This window comes from Canis lupus, chromosome 7, assembly GCF_003254725.2.
Source record: "Canis lupus dingo isolate Sandy chromosome 7, ASM325472v2, whole genome shotgun sequence".
Lineage (NCBI taxonomy): Eukaryota > Metazoa > Chordata > Mammalia > Carnivora > Canidae > Canis > Canis lupus.
The window spans coordinates 18,766,413-18,790,747 of NC_064249.1; the positions used below are offsets into that span (position 1 = coordinate 18,766,413).

General features: G+C 34.6%; 1 protein-coding gene across 1 annotated transcript in view; it reads left to right on the forward strand.

Moving 5' to 3' along the window:
• HMCN1 (hemicentin 1) overlaps positions 1–24,335 on the forward strand; it is a 456,859-nt gene that overhangs the window by 273,467 nt on the left and 159,057 nt on the right. The window contains 7 exon segments of the mRNA XM_025430103.3: positions 29–307; positions 808–1,089; positions 1,807–1,865; positions 1,867–1,916; positions 2,871–3,040; positions 4,400–4,554; positions 13,373–13,496. Of these exon segments, the coding sequence (XP_025285888.3) occupies positions 29–307; positions 808–1,089; positions 1,807–1,865; positions 1,867–1,916; positions 2,871–3,040; positions 4,400–4,554; positions 13,373–13,496 (1,119 nt within the window).

Consider the following 24,335-nt stretch of genomic DNA (forward strand, 5'->3'; position numbering starts at 1 on the left):
CTTGTTTCTGTTCTGAAATCCTTTATAGTTCCACCTAGTATTAAAGGAGGGAATGTCACCACAGAGATATCAGCATTGATCAACAGCATAATTAAACTGGAATGTGAAACACGAGGACTGCCAATGCCTTCTGTTACTTGGTATAAGGATGGCCAACCAGTCATATCCAGCTCACAAGCACTTTATGTTGATAAAGGACAATTTCTTCATATCCCTCGAGCACAGGTCTCTGATTCAGCAACATATTCATGTCGTGTAACCAATGTTGCTGGAACTGCTGAAAAGTCATTCCAAGTGGATGTCTATGGTAAGGCAAAAATATGTGCTTTAATCATATACCTTTCTATGTTTTTAAATATGCCAACATCTAATTCATTTACTGACATAGCCCTGGAGGTTTGATCATTTTCAAAATGCATGGATATGAAGTGGAAGAGTTGTGCCATGATTTAGAAAAAATATAGAAAAAATATTTTTAAAGCTACAGTTAGCAACAAGTGGTCCATTTATTTGCCCAACCATTTCCCCATGGCACATGAGACATCTAGACCATTTGGTTTTGATGGAGAAGGTAAAGTAGCTGTTAGGACTAAATAAGTATTTACCATTTGTAAACCAGACACAGTACAAAGCATCCCACAATATTTAGGATAGTTGCATGTCAGCTAGCCCAAGAAATTCTTCCCTTAATGCTTAGAAGGAGTCAGACATATAAGTAGTTTCTATGGTCAAACTACATGAAAAAAAAATCCCTTTTATTTCATTAGGATTTCAAAGATGCCTGAACTATTACTTTTTTCTACCTAGTTCCTCCAATGATTGAAGGTGACTTGGGCGCACCTCTGAATAAGCAAGTTGTTATTGCTCATTCGCTGACACTAGAGTGTAAAGCTACTGGCAACCCTCCTCCAGTTCTGACCTGGTTGAAAGATGGCATACCTGTGAAAGCCAGTGACAACATCCGTACAGAAGGTGGTGGGAAGAAATTAGAAATCATGAGTGCCCTAGAAGCTGATCGGGGACAGTATGTATGTGTGGCTACCAGTGTGGCAGGAGAAAAGGAAATCAAATACGAAGTTGATGTCTTAGGTAAATAAAGATGCCACAATCTGGATTCCAGGTTCATAGCAAAACCTGACCATTTTATTAAATGCTTTTTTGGTTGTAGAACAATAAACCAATCTTAGAGAAGATTCAGTTGTCTGTTCAACTCTGGACTGCACATTACTAACTGGTGGATTTATTACTAGAATCCCAAGATCTAAGAGCTTACATAAATCTTCCACTGATTCTGATAGATAGACTTTGTATTTCTAAGTACATTGATGCATTTTATATCTATGACAAGTCTGATTGCAGTGAGTGATTACATGGTCCTCTGTCATGAGAACAATGATGGACAACAGGAAACTTAGTCTCTGGGCCTTGGGAAGTAATCTTGCAATGTCTTTAGTCTCTATTTCACTATAAATTGAAGACTTTTTGAGCAGAGGTCCAATTTTTGAGGTTCCCTTCTATTTTTTATTATGAAAATAAGCAACATAAAATATGAGCCAACTTTATATTCAGATGGCCTCAGCAGCACCAAAGTGCTAGATTGACAAAAATCCACAGCATGTCAAATACATTCTTTGATTCTAGCAAGTATGTATGATAAAATATATTTTACATTTCAAATCCCCTTCATATATCAAATTCTTATGATACTTGTCAGCCTTCTAAACTGCAATTTAGTATTACTTAAAATGGTGGTGTATTTTTCCTGGTGTACATTTCTTGGTATGTTACATCTCTGTTGTTTTCTAGTGCCACCAGCTATAGAAGGAGGAGATGAAACATCTTACTTCATTGTGATGGTTAATAACTTTACTGGAGCTAGATTGTCAAGTGACAGGCTCTCCCACACCAACTATCATGTAAGGGTTTTGGTATGTCTTCTAAATACCTCCCGTTTCTTTGAGTGTTTTGGAACTATCTTGAAAAAGGTTCTATGTCATTAAAACGTGGCCATATAAAATAATTTTGTTTATGTTCCTCTTTTAAAAGACATACTCGATATACAAGGCAACTTTTGCTTAATAATCACACAGCCCCTGAACCTGTTCAATTAAAGGAATTCCACTTATGCCTAGAAATTACGTTTTCAGTTCATAGAGCTAGATTTGTTAAACAGTACCTGTCAGATCTTCTTGAGGCACTGAAATGTTTAATGAATGACTAAATAAAAAGGAGTGTACTGAACACATTAGGGAAATGGAGAAAGTTACCATGCATATAAGTTCACCAATTCTTTTTTTTTCATTCCTTTATTCACAAAGCATTTCATGAATACTTACCTTTCATTTCCAAGGTAGAGGATATGCAAAGGAACAGTCAACTAAGAGAATAAAACATGTTCACATATGATTATGAAGTAAAATGGGAAGTGATAACTCCTGATAAATGAAAAAATATAAGGCTATATGATTTGAAGATTTTATTTTACAGATGCTTTAGGACTATGTTCACTTTGCTGGTTAATATTACTTAAACATTTGAAGTGAATACTATTTAGGGGCTTTCACTTCTGTTTCCTCAGCATTAATACAAGAATGAGGAAAACACATAGCTACTGGGGTTCCAACAATATGCCAACTTTTGTGTTGGGCCAGTTTTACTTTTTTCTTTTCTTAATTATAGTTCATTTTACAGTGTGGACCAACAGAGAATTAGGCAAATATACAATTAAGAATTTACATATCTATGTATGTATAGAAACATTTAATATATAGATAAATCTAGTTCTTCCAAGATATACACACACACGTATCTTCTAGGAATTAAGTTATTTAAAATACATCTCCAGATTTCTTTTTACCTTGTTTCTGTAGGTGGCTAAAGGATGGCCAGCTAATTGATGAAAGGGATGGATTCAAGGTTTTGATAAATGGACGAAAATTGGTTATTGCCCAGGCTCAAGTTTCAGATACAGGCCTTTATCGTTGTGTGGCGACAAACATTGCTGGTGACCGCAAGAAGGAATTTGAAGTTACTGTTCATGGTATGCTGCAGAAGGGGCAAGAGTATTACATTTAAAATTAACTTATGCATTGGGTCATTATTTAATTCAAATTAGCTCATGAATCTGGATAAACCTTGAGTTGTGGAAAGCAATATAAAGGCTGTGAATTTGAGTTTTAAAATCGCACATTAATCTTAAGGCACTTTACTAACACAGAGCCTTAACAAAGAAGCCTGTGTGAAGTAATATAAACAATTCAAATATTAGAAAGTGTATTCTACATAGAATGCCAGGGTCTGAAGAGTGAGACCAAATAAGATAGAATAGGCAGGGAGCAAATTCCAAGGAAAGGGGTCGTGTAGGCTCTCTAGGATTCAGCCAAAGCAGGAGGGAGTGTGAATAAAGTCATTTCCAGAAATGGAGGCTAAGGATGTTATGCAGGATCCAGGGCCCATTGGGACATTCAAAGAACTAGCCCAGAAGAATCAGAACCATTAGTGTAATGATAGAGACAACACTCTGCCAGGGTATTATGTCTCACTTGCCTGCAGACCTTGGGAATGGAGGGACTGCAGTGAGAAGCTGGGAGCCATTTAGAAGCCCCAGCAGAGGTTTCTATGAACATCAACATTTTCCCCTCTGTCCATGCAGAATTTTTTCCTGCTTTTTTAGTTCTGTGATGAAATATAGCTAACCCTCTCTCTCAGTCTCAATTCCAATTCCTAAGGGAGGGAATCTGGCAGGCCCAGTTTAGATCAAGTTACCACTCTGTATTCATTCAGCCCTGCTGGAGTCAGAGTCATACAGTATAAATATAGGTAGAGGAAACCCACTCTGATTTAATGAAGTAGTTCTAGAGAAAAGGAGGATCATAACAGATTAAAAAAAAAACACACACACCAAAAGGTATAAGCCAAGCATACATGTTGCTATAAATACATCTTGTTGTTCTTTTTTTTTTTAAAAGATTTTATTTATTTTTTCATGAGAGACAGAGAGAGAGAGGCAGAGACACAGGCAGAGGGAGAAGCAGGCTCCATGCAGGGAGCCCGATTGGGACTCGATCCCGGGACTCCAGATCATGCCCTGGGCCAAAGGCAGGCGCTAAACCACTGAGCCACCCAGAGATCCCCACATCTTGTTCTTCAAAGAATTTGAGATCCATACTTAGGAAAGAAGTCATCTAAAATTGTTGAAAACTAAATTAAATGCATGGGATAAAGTTATTTCATTATTTCTTAAAATAGGAATTTTCCCTTTGCTAAATGTTAAAGTTTCAGGTTCTTACATCCAGATTTTTAAGTATTTGATCTCACTGATTATGATTTGTGTTCCCTCCCACTCTCACTCTGTCCTACCATCCCTTACTGCTTTCCTTCCTTCATTTCTTAACTCTAGTTCCTCCAACAATCAAATCCTCAGGCCCTTCTGAGAGAGCCATAGTGAAATATAAGCCTATCACCTTGCAGTGCATTGCCAATGGTATTCCAAATCCATCTATTACATGGTTAAAAGATGGCCAACCTGTGAACACTGCCCAGGGAAACCTTAAAGTAAGTATAAATATTACCATGCCCCAAATGTGTAATCTATAAAGATCTTCCCAGAGCTATCAATTCTTCTTTCCTAATTGTAGATTTTCCTGTTGGACACATTTTACAGAAAGTTATTAAAACAGTTTGTGTTTCACTTACAGTTTTTTTAGAATTTAATTTAATATTTTGATTTGAAGAATAGAATTAATTAAATACTAATAATATTAACAATGATAATGATTTTAACGTATTGGTTGGTATTTTTATTACTTTGATTAATGCCTATTTTAACTATTGAAAGCCTCAGAAAACTGACCTTAATGAAATGGAGATAAGTAATCTACCTGATAAAGAGTTCAAATAATGGTCATAAAAATGCTAACTGAATTCAGGAGAAAAAGGGGTGAACACAGAAATGCAACAAAAGATAGAAAATATAAGAAAGTACCAAACAGAAGTCACAGAGCTGAAGAATACAATAAATAAACTGAAAGAATACACTAGGGGGTTCAACAGCTGATTAGATGAAGCAGAAGGTTAGACCAGTGACCTGGAAGACAGAGCAGTGGAACTCACCCAAAGAGAGCAGCAAAAAGAAAAAAGAATTCTGGAAAAAAAAAAAAAGCTTCAGGAACCTATGGGGCAGCATCAAGTAGAATAACATTCACATTATATGGATTCCAGAAGGGGAAGAGAAACAGAAAGGGGCAGAAAACACATTTCAAGAAATAATGGCTGAAAACCTCCCTAAACTGGGGAAGGAAACACACCAGGTCCAAGAAACAGAGAGGATTCAAAATAAGATGAACCCAAAGAGATCACAGGAAGAGACGTTATCATTAAAATGTAAAAAGTTAAAGATAAGAATATCTTAAAAGCAGCAAGAGAAAAGCCATTTACTAGGTGCAAGGGAACCCCGCTCTCATAAGACTGTCAGCTGATTTTTCAGCAGAAACCTTGCAAGCCGGAAGAGTGACATGATATATTTTAAGAGCTGAAAGAAAAAGAAAACAACAAAACTCCCAACCACGAATACACTACCTGGCAAGATTATTGTTCAGAATTGAAGAAGAATAAAGAGATTTTTAGATAAACAAGAGGTAATAGAATTTATCATCACGAAACTGGCCCTACAAAAAATGTTAAAGGGACTTCTTTAAGGTGGAAAAAAAGGCACTAACTAGTAATAAGAAAACATATGTAAGTAAAATTGTCACTAATAAAAGTAAATCTCTAATAAAGGTAAATAAATATCTAGTAAAGGTAATGGGTTAATTACTTATAAAGCCAGCATGAAGACAAAAATCAAAAGTAGTAAAATTAGCTATAACCACAATAAATAGTTAAGGGACACACAAAGTAAAAGAATGTAAAATGTGACATCAAAAATATAAAACATTGTGGGGAGTAAAAATGTAGAGGTTTGGAATGCATTCAAACTTAAGTTGCTATCAATTTAAAATAGACTGTCATTATAGACTGTTTTATGTGTGTGTGCATATGTACATAAATGTGTGTGTGTGTGTATATATATATTTTTTTCTTGATATACATATAGTAGATACACAGAAGATAATGAGAAAGTAATCTAAATATAACACTAAAGAAAGTCATCAAACCATTAGGGAAGAAAGCAAGACAAGAGGAAAGGAATAGAGAGAAACTACAAAAACAGTCAGAAAACATTTAACAGTTTGGCAATAAGCATACACTTATCCAAAATTTATTAGGGATGGGGGGCACATTGCTTTCATATTTTTAAAAAATTAATCTTTCTGTTGTAGTTGATATACAATGTTACTTTAGTTTCAGGTATACAACTATGTCATGATTATAGTGATTCAAAACCTCTGTGCATTATGCTACCCTCATCACAAGTGTAGCTATCATCTGTCACCATATAATGCTATTACAATACCATTGATTATATTGCCTATTCAATAATTACTTTAGATAATTGGACCAAATTCTCTAATCGAAAATGTACAGTAGCTAAATGAATAAAGCAAGCAAAACAAGATTCATCTGTATGCTGCCTATAAGAGACTCAATTCAGATGTAAGGACACATAGACACTGAAAGTGAAGGGGTGGTAAAATATATTCCATGAAAATGGAAACAATAAGAAAGCTGGTGAAGTTATACTTGTATCAGACAAAATAGATTTTGAAACAAAGGCTATAATAAAAGATCAAGAAGGACATTATATAATGATAAAAGCCATTGCATAATGATACAGGAAGAATATATAACATTTATAAATATATATGCACCCCACATAGAAGCACAAAAAATATACAAAGGAAGTATTAAAGGACCTACAGAGATTAACAGCAATACAATAATAGAGAGGGACTTCAATATCCCACTTACATCAATGAATTGATCACCCAGACAGAAAGTCAATAAAGAAATATCAGTATTAAACAACATGTTAGATCAGATCTACTTAATAAATATGGCAGAATATTCTATCCCAAAGCAGCAGAATACACATTCTTCTTATATGCATGTGAAACATTCTCCAGGATAGATCACATGTTAGGCCACAAAACAAGTGTCGATAAATTTAAGAAGATTAAAATCATATCAAGAATATTTTCTGACCACTATCCTGTGAAACTAGAAAAGTAATTACAAGAATAATACTGAAAAAATAACAAATATATGAATATTAATTAAACATGTTAATGAACAATAAGTCCATCAACAAATAAATCAAAAGGGAAATAAAAAAGTAAAATAACTAAGAAAATTAAAATGGAAATACAACATACCAAAATCTATAGATTGCAGCAAAAGTCATTCTAAGAGGGAAGTGCATTGAGATATAGACTTAGCTCAAGAAACAAGAAAATTTTCTAATAAGAAATCTAACTTTTCACCTAAAGAAACTAGAAAAAGAACAAAGTCTAAATTTAGGAAAAGCAAGTAAATAATAAAGATCAAAGCAGAAATAAGTGAAATAGGGACTTTAAAAAAAAGGAAAGATTAATGTAACTGAAAGATGGTTCTTTGAAAAGACAAGCAAAACTGACAAAACTTAGCTAGCTAGACTCACCAAAAACAATACAGAAATGGATCAAATAAATAAAATCAGAAATAAATAGAGGTTACAACTGATACCACAGAAATACAAAAGATCATAAGAAGCTACTATAAACAGATATTTACCAACAAATTGGAGAACCTATAAGGAAAAAATAAATTCCTAGAAGCATACAATCTTCGAAGAATAAATCATGAATAGAAAAACTGAATAGACCAATTACTAGAGTAAATTAATAATCAAAAAAATTACCAACAAAAAAAAGTCTAGAACCAGATGGCTTCACTGGTAAATTCTAGCACACATTCAAAGAAGATTTAGGGACGCCTGAGTGGCTCAGCAGTTGAGTATCTGCCTTTGGCTCAGGGTGTGATCCTGGAGTCCCAGAATCAGGTCCCACATCAGGCTTCCTGCATGGAGCCTGCTTCTCTCTCTGCCTGAGTCTCTGCCTCTCTGTGTGTGTGTCTTCCAGGAATGAATAAATAAAATCTTAAAAAAAAGGAAGATTTAGCACCTATCCTCTAACTCTTCCAAAAACTCGAAGAAGAGGGAACATTTCCAAATTTATTTTTCAAGGCCAGCATTACCCAGATACTGAAACCAGACAAGGACATCACAAAAAACAAACCAACAACAACAGAATTTTGAGCCAATATCCCTGATGAACATAGATACAAAATCCTCAACAAAACATTAGCAAACCAAATTTACCAATACATTAAAAAGATCATACACCATGATTAAGTGGAATTTACTCCAGGGATGTAAGGATGTTTCCATATTCACGAATCAACCAACGTAATACACCATATTAATGAAATGAAGGATAAAAATAAAAATAATATCATCTCAAGAGAAAATACATTTGACAAAAGTCAACATCCATTTATGGTAAAAATCCTCAACAAAGTGGGTATAGATGAAACATACCTCAACATAATTAAGGCCATATATCACAAGCTCACAGATAATCTCATATTCAGTGGTGAAAAGCTGAACACTTTTTCTCTAAGATCAAAAGCAAGACAAATATTCCCACTCTCACCACTTTTATGGAACATGGTATTGGAAGTCCTATTGAGAGCAATTAGGCAAGAAAAAGAAATGAAGGCATCCAAATTGAAAAGGAAAATGTAAAGCTGTCATTATTTGCAGACAATATGATTTTATATATTAAAATATCCTGGGACACAAGCTGGCTCAGTGGTTGAGCGTCTGCCTTTGACCCAGGACATGATCCTGGGTCCCAGAATCAAGTCCCACATTGGGCTTCCGGTGGGGAGCCTGCTTCTCCCTCTGCCTATGTCTCTGCCTCTCTCTGTGTGTCTCTCATGGATAAATAAATAAAATCTTTTTTAAAAGTCCTATAGACTTCATGAAAAATTGTAGAACTAATAAATGAAGTCAGTAAAGTTGCAGGGTACAAAACCAATATACAAAAATTGGTTGCATTTCTATACACTAACAAACTATCAGAAAGAGAAAAAAATCTCCCCCACCCCCAAAAAGAAAACAATCCCATTTAAAATTGCATTAAAGAAATTTAGCCAAGGAGGTGGAAGTAAGTGAAAGTCTTGGGCACTTTCTAGTATTATCTAGTATTATCTAGTATTTTCTAATATGACAGTGATGAAAAAAATTGAAGGAGACACAAATAAATGGAAAGGTATCCCATGCCCATGAATTGGAAGAATTAATCTTGCTATATGTTCCTATTACCCAAAGCAGTCTATAGGTTCAATGCAATTCCTATCAAAATTTGAATGGTATTTTCCACAGAAATAGAACAAACAATCCTAAAATTTGTGTGGAACCGCAAAAGACCCCAAGTAGCCAAAGCAGTTTTGAGAAGGAAAAATCTGGAGGCATCATACTGTTTTCATACTGTACTACTAAGCTGCAGTAATCAAAAACAGTTTGGTATTGGCATAAAAACAGATCAATGGAATGGAATAGAGAGCCCAGAAATAAACCTAAACACATATGGTTAATTAATTTTTAAAATATTTTATTTATTTATTCATGAGAGACACACACACACACAGAGGCAGAGACATAGGCAGAGGGAGAAGCAGGCTCCGTGCAGGGAGCCCGACGTGAGACTCGATCCTGAGACTCCAGGACCACGCCCTGGGCCAAAGACAGGCGCTAAACTGCTGAGCCACCCAGGGATCCCTGGTTAACTAATTTATGACAAAGAAGGCAAGAATATACAACGGAGAAAGGATGCTCTCTTAAATGACGTTGGAAATATTGGACAGTCACATGCAAAATAATAAACCAGAACACTATTTTTTTAAGAATTTATTTATTTATTTATTTATTTATTTATTTATTTATTTATTTATTCATGAGCGACATAAGGAGAGAGGCAGAGACATAGGAAGAGGGAGAAGCAAGTTCCATGCAGAGAGCCCATGCAAGGCTCAATCCTGGGACTCCAGGATCATGCCCTGAGCCAAAGGCAGACCCTCAACCACTGAGCCACCCAGGTGTCCCAATCAGAACACTATCTTAAACCATATGCAGAAATCAGCTCAAAATAGATTAAAGACTTGAATATAGAACCTGAAACTACAAACTCCTTAGAAGAAAACATAGTAAGCTTTCTGATAACATTGGCATTGATTTTTTTAGATCTGACTCCCAAATCAAAGGCAACAAAGACAAAAATAAGTGGGACTAAATCAGTCCAAAAAGTTTCTACATGGGAAGGGAAACAACCAATAAAATAAAAAGGCAACCTATTAAATGAGGGAAAAAATTGTAAATCATATATCATATGAGGGGTTAATATCCAAAGTATATAAAGAGCTCAACTCAATAGCAAGAAACAAGCAATCTGATTTTTTAAATAGGCACAAGATATAACTAGACATTTTTCAAAGACATATAGATGTTCAATAGGCACATGGAAAAATATTTAATATTTAAATATCAATAACTATTAGCAAAATGCATATCAAAATCACAAGGTATCACGTCACACCTGTTTGAAGTCTATTATCAAAAAGATATGAAATAACAAGTGTTGATGAGGATGTGGAGAAAAGAGAACACTTGTGTTCTGTTGGTGGGAATATACACTAGTGCAACCACTATGGAAAACAGTATGGAGATTCCTCAAAAAATAAAAATCAGAGGCACCGTATGATTTAGCAATTCCATTTCGGGGTATTTATGCAAAGGACTTGAAAACACTAACTCGAAAAGATCTGTGCACAAACATGTTCATTGCAGCATTATTTATAATGGTCAGATATTGAAACAACAAAACTGTTCATCAGTAGATGAATGAATAAAGAAGATGTGATATACACACAAAGTGGAATACTACTAAATCATAAAAAAGAGAATGAAGTCTTGCCCTTTGTAACATTAGGCCAATTGAAATAAGTCATACAGATAAATGCAATGTGATTTCACTTCTATATAGAATCTAAAAAACAAAAGAAACAAAACTCATAGATACACATGGAACAGATTGGTGGTTGCCAGAGGGGAAAGGGGTTGACAGCTGGGCAAAATAGGTGAAGATGGTCAAGAGGTATTAACTCCCAGATATTAAATAAATAAATCATGGGGATGTAATTACAGTGTAGTGGCTTTATTCAATAACATTGTATTGCACAGTTCAAAGTTAACAAGAGAGTAAATCTTAAAGGTTCTCATCACGAGGAAAAGAATTTGTAACTTTATATGATAACTAGACTTGTGATGATCACTTTGCAGAGTGTACAAATATTGAATTATGTTGTACACTTGAAACTAATATATGCCAATTTTACCTCCAAAAATAAATTGAAAAAGATAAAGTGTAGATGTGTGGAAATCAATTAGGATTATTCATCTAGGAGAGAAAGAATATTGAAATTTGAACTTGCATTCTGGCCATGAGGATGAGAATATATGGGCATATTTGAGAATTATTGTTTCAGTCATTAGGACTCAATGATAAATTAGATATGAAATTTGAGGGAGCGGGATATCACAAGCAAAACTTGGGGAATCTAACTTACACAAATGCATATAATATGACGCCATCCAGTGAGATGGGAGACTTTGCAGGACAACCCATTGAGGGGAAAATACTGGATTTAATACTGGATTTAGACTTTTGGAGGTTAAGTTGGCTTTGAAATTAAGTAAAGATTGGGTAGACCATGGAATATATGCTCCTGGAGCTCAAAGGGGAGCTCTGGCTAGAGATACTGACACATAGATGATATTTGAAACCATATACATAAATGAGTTAATCTAAGGGGAGAGTAAAGAGTAGGAAAAAATAGAAGAGAGAACTGTCCTAGTTCAGAGTCTTAAAAAATTATGGCATTTAAAGTACACGTGCAGCAGTCTAGAAGTGAATATTAATGTACGAATGTGCTACTTAATGAGTTTAGTACAATGTGGCTGGAGAATAGGTCAAGTGGGAGTTTATTTGGGAGTATATGGAGAGTAGATCATTTGGGGTCAGAATGTGGTAAGCCTGGAGGGCTATGCTAAGTTCAGGTTTCATTCTGGGCAAAGTGGGAAGCTGTGAGTGAGCTTTGAAGGGGAACTGGTAAAAGGATCAAATTTGCATTTTAGACAAATTATTCTGGCAGTAGTATATAAGATAGATTAATAGTTTGGGAGGTTGGAGACACTGGAATATAAATTAAGAAACTATTATAATCCCACAGTGGTTGTGAGAATGGAAAGTAGAGGATCTGAAAAACCTAGAGTAGTATAATTAATAGGAGAGTCAGAATGGGCTCTGAAATCAAGATGACTTGGAGAAGAGTAGTGCCATTAAACAAGATTGGAAACATGCAATGAAAAGTAGGCCTGGAGATACAAGGAAACAGTTATAAGCTTTGTTTTGGATGTGTTAAATTTCATGTGCTAACTGGCCCAGCAGATAGCTGGAACAGCTAGTGTGGAGCTCGGGAGAGAAATTGAGGCCAGTGCTATAAATTTTGGAGTCTACACAGGATTCTTCACTGAAGCCATGAATTTGGATGAAAACTATCAGGAAGCTGAGTTTTATGTTTATGGGACAGGAGGAAGCTGATTCTGTAATCTTCTAAGAAAGTCAGAGATTGGGAACTGAGGACATTTTTGTATCTTCAGCACCCAGAGAGTAGAGTGATTATGGAGTAGGTGGCCATAATGTCAAATGCTGTAGATGGTGAAAGAGAGTATGAGTTTACTACATAAGCTGCTGGATACCATGTTTAAAGGTTACAGGTAATCTCTGAATAATTGGTTTCAAAGAATAACCACTGACTGCTAGGTCCAAAATGGTAGAGGCTAGTTGCAATAAGTTTAAGAGAGAAATGAGGACAGTCAGGAAGAAATTTATCTGCATTTCCATTACTCCTATTTATAATTTTTATTGTTTTCTGGCCCCTGTGATCATTTGATCAATGAAGATTGTTTTTTAAAACTATTTATGAAGTGTTATATAAATGTGACCATGTTTTTCTTTAAGTAGCTTAAATTTTCATCACATATCTCATAGGGCAGTGCTAAAGTCTCATTCAGTGATGTTTTATGACTGTACCAGCAGGTTGGCCTTAGGTTATTTTAAATTGTGTTTTCCAATGAATAAGAAAAGGTTTTCAGTCACATCAGTCTTTTTTTGCACAATGAAGTGATCTGGTTCTAATCTATCGAGATGATTAAGATACTGACATAAAAATATAATTATATAGTATAAATTTAAATGAGTTTCTCTATCTCAGCAATTATCTTCAAGTCCAGTGTAAAATACAAAATGCTGCTATGCTTTCTGGTCCCAATTAGATACAGTCTTCTGGTCGAGTTTTACAAATTGCTAAAGCCCTGATGGAAGATGCTGGAAGATACACATGTGTGGCGACCAATGCGGCGGGAGAAACACGGCAGCACCTTCAGCTACATGTGCATGGTAATGTCATTCCCATGTCTTAACAACAGAATATTTCTGTGGCTTTTTTTTTAACATGATGGCTCATTTTATTGAATTACAGTATAAAAGAAATAGGTATTTATTTTTGTCTGTTTGAAAAAAGTTTTTTCTTACATTATCATAATTATAATTGTTCATATTAAGATAGTTTGTCAAGATATCTGTTACGATATTCAGGTTGTCAAATAGAATGTGCTAGAGCTCATAAATAAATAAACATACCTCCCTGTGCTTTTAATGATTTGAATTCTGTTAACTAATAACTTTGTACAGATAACTTTTGTTGTAAAGATAGAGTTGCAGCATTGTTCCTTAACATTTTCTGTGATTTTTCTTTCTTGCTTGTAAGAGGGATTTTCTAAGTAGAAACTATCCTTGTCTCAGGATCTTCTCTCATGTGCTTTAATCAAAAGTCTGGGTGGCCATGGATATCTCATGAATATTCTAGCTTATAGTAAGCTGAAAAGACTATTTGACCTTGAATGTGAGACTTCAGATCTCTGGAGTCTCATCAGGAAGAGTCAAGAATTCTAAGCTTGGACTTTCCTAGTTCAGCCAAATATATTTGCAGAGAGCTATCCTAGATTTTTATACCTTATTGGTTTTTTCTAATCCTTGTGATTGCTTGTTAAATCCTTCATTCATTCATTCTTCATTGATTCATTCATTCATATACTCTACATTTACTGCACAATTTAACCTAGAAGGATGCCCAAGCATCTAGCTTGATTCCAGTTATATTGTCAGTAGGCAATCAATAAATATTAACAAATGAAAAAGTAAATAGTAAGTGAATGAAAAAAATTAAATTGGACATTAAATTTAGTCTACTTCTTTAAATATTTTTTATAATGATTTTAGTTATTTATTCATGAGAGACACAGAGAGAGAGAAGAGACACAGGCAGGGGGAGAAGCAGGCTCCATGCAGGGAGCCCGATGTGGGACTCAATCCCGGAACTCCAGGATCACGCCCTGAGCCAAAGGCAGATGCTTAACCGCTAAGCCATCCAGGCATCCCTATTTTATATTTAAATCAACTAGTTAAAAGATTCAGATCATCATGTCCTTAAATGTTTTTTTTATTTTTTTATTTTTTTTAAAGATGGTATTTATTTATTTGAGGGTGAGAAAGAGAACACAAGGAGGGGAGAGGCAGAGGCAGAGGGAGAGGGAAAAGGAAATTCCCCACGGGGCAGGAACCCTATTTGGGACTCTATCCCAGGACCCTGAGATCATGACCTGGGCCAAAGGAGATGTTTAACTGGCTGAGCCGCCCAGGCACCCCCCCTAAATGTTTTTAATAAAACCATTTATTTCCCCCCTTTCCCCAAATGTGTACACCTAATTTAAGGATGTCATACACACAAAGCATATTCCTCAAGAGAACTTTTATTTTTTCATTTAGTAATTAACTTAAAGACCAGTATCTGATTATAACTATCTTGAAATTGCTTTGCCTGAAATTGACCCTGCTGTCTCTTATGTTGCCTTGAATTTACCTTGTTCTTTATAAGGCCTTCTTTCTCTCCCCAGTGCTCCTTGGCAGCTATCTCCAGCACATTTTGAGATCTTCACTTCCATCTAAGAGTGTGCTATGGAGGGGCTTCCTCTCCTTTCCCTGAGGCTCCTTCTCTCCTTGTACAGGCTATTTCTCTTCTCCCCTCCAATAATTTCAGTCTTTATCTAGTCTCCATTGTTGGCTAAAAGGAAACAGCTGAGTAGGAGAGCAGGCTATGCTGCAGTCATCACAGGCACCAGAGTCAGACCCATTGTGGTTGAAATCCTTTTTAACCACTATCTGTGTAACCATGAACAAACCATTTAATTTCTTTGAGTATCTGATTTGCAGAGTGCTTTTGAGGTTTTAAGATATTAGAAGCAAAACATTTCCCACTTTCAGGTGTTAATCAAAAAGGAAGAGTGTTTTTGTTCTCTAAACTGAATTAAAATATTAAATGAAGACTGTATACTGAAAACAGAGTATCTGTCTCTGGAGCTGGGAAGAACCAAACAAACTTCAGTATTTGGGGCTCCCAAATTTCAGTGTTCATAAAAATTATATCTATTACATATTAAAAATATAGCTTCCTGGGCACAGTTCCAGATCTGAAACAGCATCTCTGATGCAAGTGGTCTGTATGTCATTACTCAGAGAAACATTGGCCCAGACTCTAAAAACTGGCTTAGAAACTAATGTAGTCAAGAATGATTGAAAACCAGAGTTCATAAAAGAAATCAAGGATCTCATCAAATACAAAGCAACAACAGAAACAAAAAACAGAGTTGATACCTAAGAAAACATAAGCCTATGAACCCACTGTCTGAATATGGTAACAAAATATATGTTAGCAAGGATCACAATTAAGGTACACATGTACAAGAAAAATCATCAGAGAAAGAGGCAACAAGCTGGAAGACATCTGAGTTTATGTGAAAAGAAATAGAAGGTTAGTCATTGTAAGGATTTATTAAATGCTACCAAATTGGATGGAGAATATAAAACAGTCTCCTTGATACAAATCACAAATGGAACAAAGACAATATACATTATAGTATCTGAAAATGTTTTCTTTATTATGACATTGACTTGTCCAGATAATAGTTCATCAGTCTGAAAGGAGAAGAAATGATAAAGTGAACTTCTAATACTGAGTATGATCAACCTGAAGGGAAGTGGTTGGCTACTATACAAGAATCTGGACAGAAAGCTGACTTATCATCTTGGCCCTCCTGACAAGCAGTGTGTCACATTGGATGCAAATGGCTCCCAACTAGCTTCTGTCCCCTTCAATACTTGTATTAATAATTTTAGTGAGAATTGGAGATGTTAACAAAAAATACAGGAATGTCTAAGTATTAGTTGATCATAGATTTCAAAAAGAATTCAGAAGTTAAAATGGCAAGTTAAGGGATCCCTGGGTGGCGCAGCGGTTTGGCGCCTGCCTTTGGCCCAGGGCGCGATCCCGGAGACCCGGGATCGAATCCCACCTCGGGCTCCCGGTGCATGGAGCCTGCTTCTCCCTCTGCCTGTGTCTCTGCCTCTCTCTCTCTGTGACTATCATAAATAAATAAAAATTTAAAAAAAAAAAGGCAAGTTAATCTGATGTGAAAAACTACATAAGAGTAGGGTTGGAGAAGAGTGGGTTAAAGACACCACACATTGAAATACTGGAGATGTCAATGGTTTTTTGTAATTACTATAGATACAATCATTCAATTTCATAATAAAGCTAATTAATCTTAGAAGTCAGTAATAGAAACTTACAGTACAAACAACGAGAAAGGAATTAGCCCTATTATATTTTTGCTCTCTGAATGCTTATGAAGTATTGTATCAAGTCCTGGTGCTATATTTTAAGAGGGACATTGAAAAATCTATAGAAAAGCAGCTATCATTTAATTTAGTTTCTTTATTAATTTATTTAACCAATCTTATAATTGCTTTCTATTTGAGTATTTGTTTTAATCCCAGTCTCTGTTGATGGGGTGACATATTATTTTTTTTGGGGGGGGGTGACATATTCAGCAAATGAGTATTTACCGTAATTGTTCTCCAAATATATTAAATCCTAAGAAGTTCAGCCTTATAATTGTTTAATATTTTCCTTTCTTATAATAAAGACTGTAGATGCTTCCATTCTTTTCAAGCATGGAAAAAAGTGTTTTCAAAAAGGTGAAGTAAGGGTGGTTTGGCTCCTGGAAGACATAGAAGACTAAGTCATGATCATGAGGAGAGGGACATTCTTGTGATCCCCTACATTTCTTAGGTGGAGTTCTGTCCATTAGAGAAGGCAGAGTCTCTCAGTAGGTGGTCCTTTTTGATCATCAAAGTTTCATAATTCTGAAAGTTCTAATTCTCTAGAACAAACTATGAAATTTTATCTAAACCTCAGATATTTGCCAAGTGAGACAGATGTTTCCACAAACAGATGATTACTTGGGGCCTAATGGCTCAAGCATTCATTACATCTGCACTTAATTATATCCCAGGAAAGATTAATCAAGGTGAAGCACCCAGAAGTGGCATATTGTGGTTAAAAGCATGGACTTTGAATTTGTGTCCCTATACTGCCAAGTAATATCATGAGGACAACAGGCATAGAGGTTAACTCTTTAAATATGTTTTCTCATCTATAAAATGGGAAGGATAATTATAACTACTATAATCAGAAGGTTGTAAGGATTGAATGAAAGACTATACATGCTTACAACTACAAGCTTAGCCTGGTGCCTGATTTCCTAGTTATCATCTGTGAATGGTAGCTTAACAACTGTTTTGGCCAAATGCATTGGCTTTTGGCCCTTCTCACAGCACCAACCTTTTAACAAATATATCTGAAGTTTTGGTGCCTTTACTGTTGGCCAGGAACCATCTTGGGTCTGTATTAGTTGTCTGATAAAAACATTAGTAGAGTGCCCCTTAGTTTAATTTTAATTATTTTAACGTATTCGCTTGGCTAACATCTCCCAACACCCACTTAAAAGGTTCTGTATTTTGCTTAATAGCTCACTTGTGACCTAAAGGAGACTTGGGAATATTGCAGGGAAATTTTTTTTTCTTTTTTCTTTTCTTTTCTTTTTTTTTTTTTAATGGATCACTTCAGTTCAGAACTCTAGTATTATCTTAGTATAAATAAATTTATTACTCACTATATCTTAATTTTGGTGGTTGGGTAGGATTAACTCACTTTTAAATCAGTTATATATTCAATCAGATTTAACCAGGATTTGAAAAAGTCAGTTCATACCTGTGAGTAATTAAATTCATAGGTAAAAAAAAATTCATAGGTAAAGTCTAGCCCATGATATGTTCAGAAGTAGGTATTGTGGTATTGGCATGGTAATCCACATGCAGCTTTTGGAAGAAGGACAACAGAGGAAAAAATCAACAAGTTGAATGGAATTCAACCTCTTGGAGTATGCAGACATTTATTATTAACATAAGATATTGTTACCTTACTAATGTTACTGTCTAAAACAGTGCTTACCTAAATTCAAAATTGCACGATGGGGATCCCTGGGTGGCGCAGCGGTTTGGCGCCTGCCTTTGGCCTAGGGCACGATCCTGGAGACCTAGGATCGAATCCCACATCGGGCTCCCGGTGCATGGAGCCTGCTTCTCCCTCTGCCTGTGTCTCTGCCTCTCTCTCTCTCTCTCTCTCTCTCTCTCTCTCTGTGACTATCATAAATAAATAAAAATTAAAAAAAAAAACAATCTTACAAAATTGCACGATGATTCTTTTAAATGCTAGAAGATATATATATCACATCTTCTTTATCCATTCATCTGTTATTGGACACTTAGATTTTTTCCATATCTTGGCTATTGTGAATAATGCTGTAGTGAACACTGGAGGGCATATATGTCTTTGAGATAAATGTCTTTGAGATGCTATTTCATTTCCTTTAATTATATACCCAGAAGTGGGATTGCTGGATCATACGATAATTCTATTTGTAATTTTTTGAGGAGCCTCCATACTGTTTTCCATAATGGCTCTACCAATTTACATTCCTACCAAGAATGTACAAAGGTTCCTTTTTTCCCGCATCCTCACCAACACTCATTTTCTCTTATGTTTCTTATAATAATCATTCTAACACGTGAGGTCATATTTCATTGTGGGTTTGATTTGTATTTCTGTGATGATGGGTTGTGTTGAGCACCTTTTCATGAACCTGTTGGTCACTTCTTAGTCTTTTTTTGGAAATATTTCTATTCATGTCCTTTACCCATTACTTGATTTGTTTTCTTACTATTGAGTTGTGTTAAGTCTCTTATGTATTTCAAATATTAATCCTTTTTCAGATATATGGTTTGCAAATTTTTTCTTCCATTTAGTGCATTGCCATTTTCATTGTCAATTGTTTTCTTTGCTGTACAGAAGTTTTTTAGTTTGCTGTAGTCCCACTTGTTTATTTTGCTTTTGTTGTGACTTTAGTGTCATATCCCAAAATATTATTGCTAAAAATAATGTTAAGTATCTTTCCCCTTATGTTTTCTTCTAGGAGTTTTTGTGGTCTCAAGTCTTACATTTAAGGCTTTAATCCATTTCATGTTAATTTTTGAGTACCACACTGTCTTGGTTACACTGATTTATTTTCATATATTAAGCCACCCATGCCCTCCTAGAACTAGACCCTCTTGGTCATGGTGCTTAATTTGCTTGATATGTTGATGGATTCACTTATTAGTATTTTGTTGATTATTTTTGTATCTGTCTTCATAAGGGAATTTGATCTATAGTGTACTTTTTTATTGTCTGTCTCTGTCTCATTTTCTTATCATAGTACAACTGGCTTCTTAGAATGATTTGAAAAGTTCCCTGCTTTATTGGGAGGAGGTTTGTGAAGGATTCGCATTAATTTTTCTTAAATGTTTCATAGAATTCCCAGTAAAGCCACTTGGGCCTAGCGTTTTCTTTGTGGGATGTTTTTTATTACTGATATAATTTTTAAATTTTTATCCATCTATTCAGATATTCTATTTTTTCTTGAGTCAGTTTCAGTAGTTTATGACTTTGTAGAAATCATCTATTTCATCTAGATTTTCTAATTTGTGGGCACACATTTATTATATTCCTTCATTGTCCTTTTTAATTCTACAAGGTTGAATTTCATTTCAAATTGTAGTAATTTGGTCTTCTCTCTTTTGTTATGTCTTGGTTGGTCTATCTAAAATTTTGCCCTTAAAAAAAATAAATAAATAAATAAAATAAATAAAATAAAATAAATAAATAAATAATAAAATTTTGCCCTTGTTTACCTTTACAAAATATCAGGTTTTAGTCTTTTTTATTTTCATTTTTCTATTGTCTATTTTATTAATTTATGCTCTAATGTTTATTATCTTCTTTTGCTTGTTTTGGATTTACTTTTCTTTTTTCTGGCTTCTTAAATTGAAAGGTTAGATTATTGATTTGAGATTTATTTTGAATATAGTTGTTTATAGCCTACATTTTACTCTAAGCATTGCTTTATGTGTACCCCATAAGTTTTGGTATGTTGTCTGTTTATTTTAATTTATCTCAGGGTATTATCTAATATCTCATATGATTTATTGACCACTTGTTTACTTAAGAGTGTGTTACTTAATTTCCCAAATCTTCTCATATCATTGATTCATAATTTATTCCATTGTGGTAAGAGAACATGCTTTGTATGATTTTAATATTTTTAAATATATTGAGACTTGTTTTTTGCCTATCTTATAGTCTGTCCTTGAGAATGTTACATGTGCATTTGAGAAGAATGTGTATCCTGCTGTTGTTGGATGGAGTGTTCTATGTGTATTTGTGGTTTATACTGTTGCTCAAGTCTTCTGTTTTCTCTTTGATTTTGTTTAGTTGTTCTACCCATTACTGAAACTGAAATATTAATGTCTTCAGCTGTTATTGTTGAATTACCTATTTCTCCTTTTGATTCTGTCAGTTTTTGTTCTGTGTACCTTGAGACCTCTGTTGTTATGTAAATGTTATAATTGTTATATCTTTTTATGTGTTGACAGTGTCCTTTAAAATTGCCCCATTTTGTTGCTAATTTTGTTTTAAAGCCTACTTTGTTTGATGTTAGTATAGCCTCTGTTTTTTGTTTGGTTACCATTTGTATAGTATATCTTTTTGCAACCTTTCACTTTCAACCTATTCGTATCTTGGACTCTGAAGTGTGTCTCTTGTAGACAACATATGATTGAGTCATGTTTTTATTTTTTATTTTTTAAATCCATTCTGTTACTCTGTGCCTTTGAGTAGTGTTTAATCCATTTACATTTAATGTAATTACTGACATGATAGAGTTTATGGTCTACCATGCTATGTGCTTTTTATATGTATTATGTCATTTTGGTTTTTATGTTTCTCCATTACTGCCTTTTTATATTGAATTGCTATTTTCTTGTGTACCATTTTATTTCTCTTGTTTATGCTACTATATTTTAAAAATTTATTTTAAACCATTATTCATCATGATCCCATCAATATTGACTTGTAGTTATTGATTTATGCTGCTGTCTTTTAAATCAGAAGGGAGAAAAAAGTTATGCTTTAAATATACAGTTTTACAGTTTTACTGTCTTTACTATTAGTTACTTCTACTAGTGCTCTTTATTTCTTCATGTGTATTAGAATTGCTATTTCTTTGCAGCCTGAAGGACATTTAGTATTTCTTGTAAGGCTGGAGACTAGCAACGAATTTTCTGTTTTTTGATTTTCAATGAAGGTTTTAATTTCTCCTTCAAAAGGATAGTTTTGCTAAAGATAGAATTCTTTGTTGATAGTCTTTTTCTTTCAGGACTCTTAATAAGTCTCCTAATGCCCTGTGGCCTCCATGTTTTTTGATGAAAAATCAACTATTAAACTTATTGAGGTTTCCTGTACATCACTTCTCCATCTTGCTGCTTTTAAGATTCTCTTTTTTATGATGTATTTGGGTATGAGTTTCTTTGAGAGTTTACCCAAGTTGGACTTTGTTGAACTTCTTAAATGTGTGCATTAATGTTTTTTCCAAAGTTTGGGACGTTTTCAACCATATATCTTCAAATACTCTTTTCTCTCTTGCCTCTCCTTTGGGACTTTAATTATGCATAATGCTTGATGGTGTCCCACAAGCCTCAGAGTCTCTGTTCTCTTAATTTTTCTTTATTCTTTTTTCTTTCTACTCCTAAACTTGGATAATTTCAATTAACCTATCTTTAAATTACTGATTCTTTCTTCTTCCAACTCAAATATTGCACTTTTAAATTTCGGACTTTCTGTTTGGTTCTTTCTACAATTTCTGGTTCTTGATCAATACTCTCTATTTAGTGAAACATCATTCTCCTACTTTCCTTTAGATCTTTAAACATGTTTCTTTTAACTCTTGGGATGTAATAAAATAGCTGATTTATTTTATTTTTTTAATTTTAAGATTTTTTTTTAAGAGGGAAAGAAAAGGGAAGTGGAGCGGGGGATTGGGGGAGAATGAAAGAGAGAGAGAGAGAGAATGAATCTTAAGCAAGCTCCACTACCCAGCACAGAGCCTGACACAGGGCTCAGTCTCATGACCCTGAGATCATGACATGAGCTGAAATCTAGAGTTGGATATTTAACCAACTGAGCCACCCAGGCATCCCTTTAAAAAGCTGATTTAAAGTCTTTGTCTAATAAGTTCAATATCTGAGCTTCCTTATGGACATATTCTCTTGACTGCTTCTTTTTCCAGGCATGGACCATTCTTTCTTATTTCTTTGCATGTCTCATAACTTTTTGAAAAGTAGACATTTTAAGTGTAATGTGGTATAAAATAACGCTTAACATCACAAATCATCAAAGGAATGCATATCAAAACTACAATGAGATGTCACCTTACACATGTCAGAATGGCTAAAGTCAAAAACACAAGAAATACCAACAGTTAGCCAAGATTTAGGAAAAAAAGGAACACTCTTGTGCTGTTGGTGGGAATGCAAACTGGTGCAACCACTGTGAACAAAAGTATAGAGGTTCCTCAAAAAATTAAAAATGTATTTACCTTATGATCCAGTAATTCCACTATTGGGTATTTACCCAAAGAATGAAAAAACACTAGTTCAAAAAGATACATGTACTCCTATATTAATTGTAGCAATACTTACGATAGTGAAATTATGGAAGCAACCCAAATGTTCATCAATAGATGAACGGATAAAGAAAATGTGATATTGTAAGATAGATAAGATTGTTGATAGATAGATAGATAGATAGATAGATAGATAGATATAATGTAATATTACTTGTTGCCATTTGCAACAAAAGTAATGTAATATTACTTGTTGCCATTTGCAACAACATGGCTGCATCTAGAGAGTATAATGCTAAGTGAAATAAGTCAGTCAGAGAAAGACAAATATCATATGATTTCACTCATGTGGAATATAAGAAACAAAACAAAAGAACAAAGAAAAAGAGATGAGCCAAAAAACAGACTCTTAGCTATGGAGAATAAATTGGTGGTTGCCATCAGAAGGGAGGTTACTGTGACAACAGTGCATGAGTGTTCCTTTTGTGGTTGGGGGAATGGATTATATAAGTGAAGGGGATTAAGAATACACCTACCATGATGATCACTGAGTGATGTATATAATTTTCAAAGCACTATATTGTACACCTGAAACTAATATAACTGTACATTAACTATACTAGAATTAAAACATTAAAATTTTAAAAAGTAATAATATAATGTGGCAGTTCTGGAAACAATTTTCTCTTCTTTCCATAGTTATTATTGTTGTAGTTGTCACTGCTGTTGCTGGGTGTTTGTTTGTTTGTTTTTGTCTTCTGTTTATTTACTTAACATGTAGGTGGAATACTGGTACTCCCCAAGATAGTCACATCTTACTCCTAGAACCTGTGACTATGTTAGGTCACATGCCTCATAGGAATTAAGAATACAGATGGAATTAAGGTTGTTAATCAACTGACCTCAAAATAGGGAGCTTACCCAGGATTATCCAGGTGGGTCTGGTGTAATCAGAAGGACATTAAAAGTGGATGAAAGGGGCAGGACTTCAGAGTGAGAGGATGTGAGAAAGTCTTATGAATCCTTCACACGTTCCCATTGCTGGTTTTAAAGATGGATGAAGGGAGGCCACTAACCAAGGAATATAAGTGACCTCTATAAATTGGAAAAGATGAGGAAATAGATTCTCCTCTGTGGCCTACAGAAAGGAACTGAGCCCTTCTGAGACATTTATTTTAGCCCAGTGAGACTGTTGGACTTCTTATCCATAAAACTATAAGATAATAAATTTGTATTGTTGAAACTGTCAAGTTTGAGGCAATTTGTTGTGAAAGCAAGACGA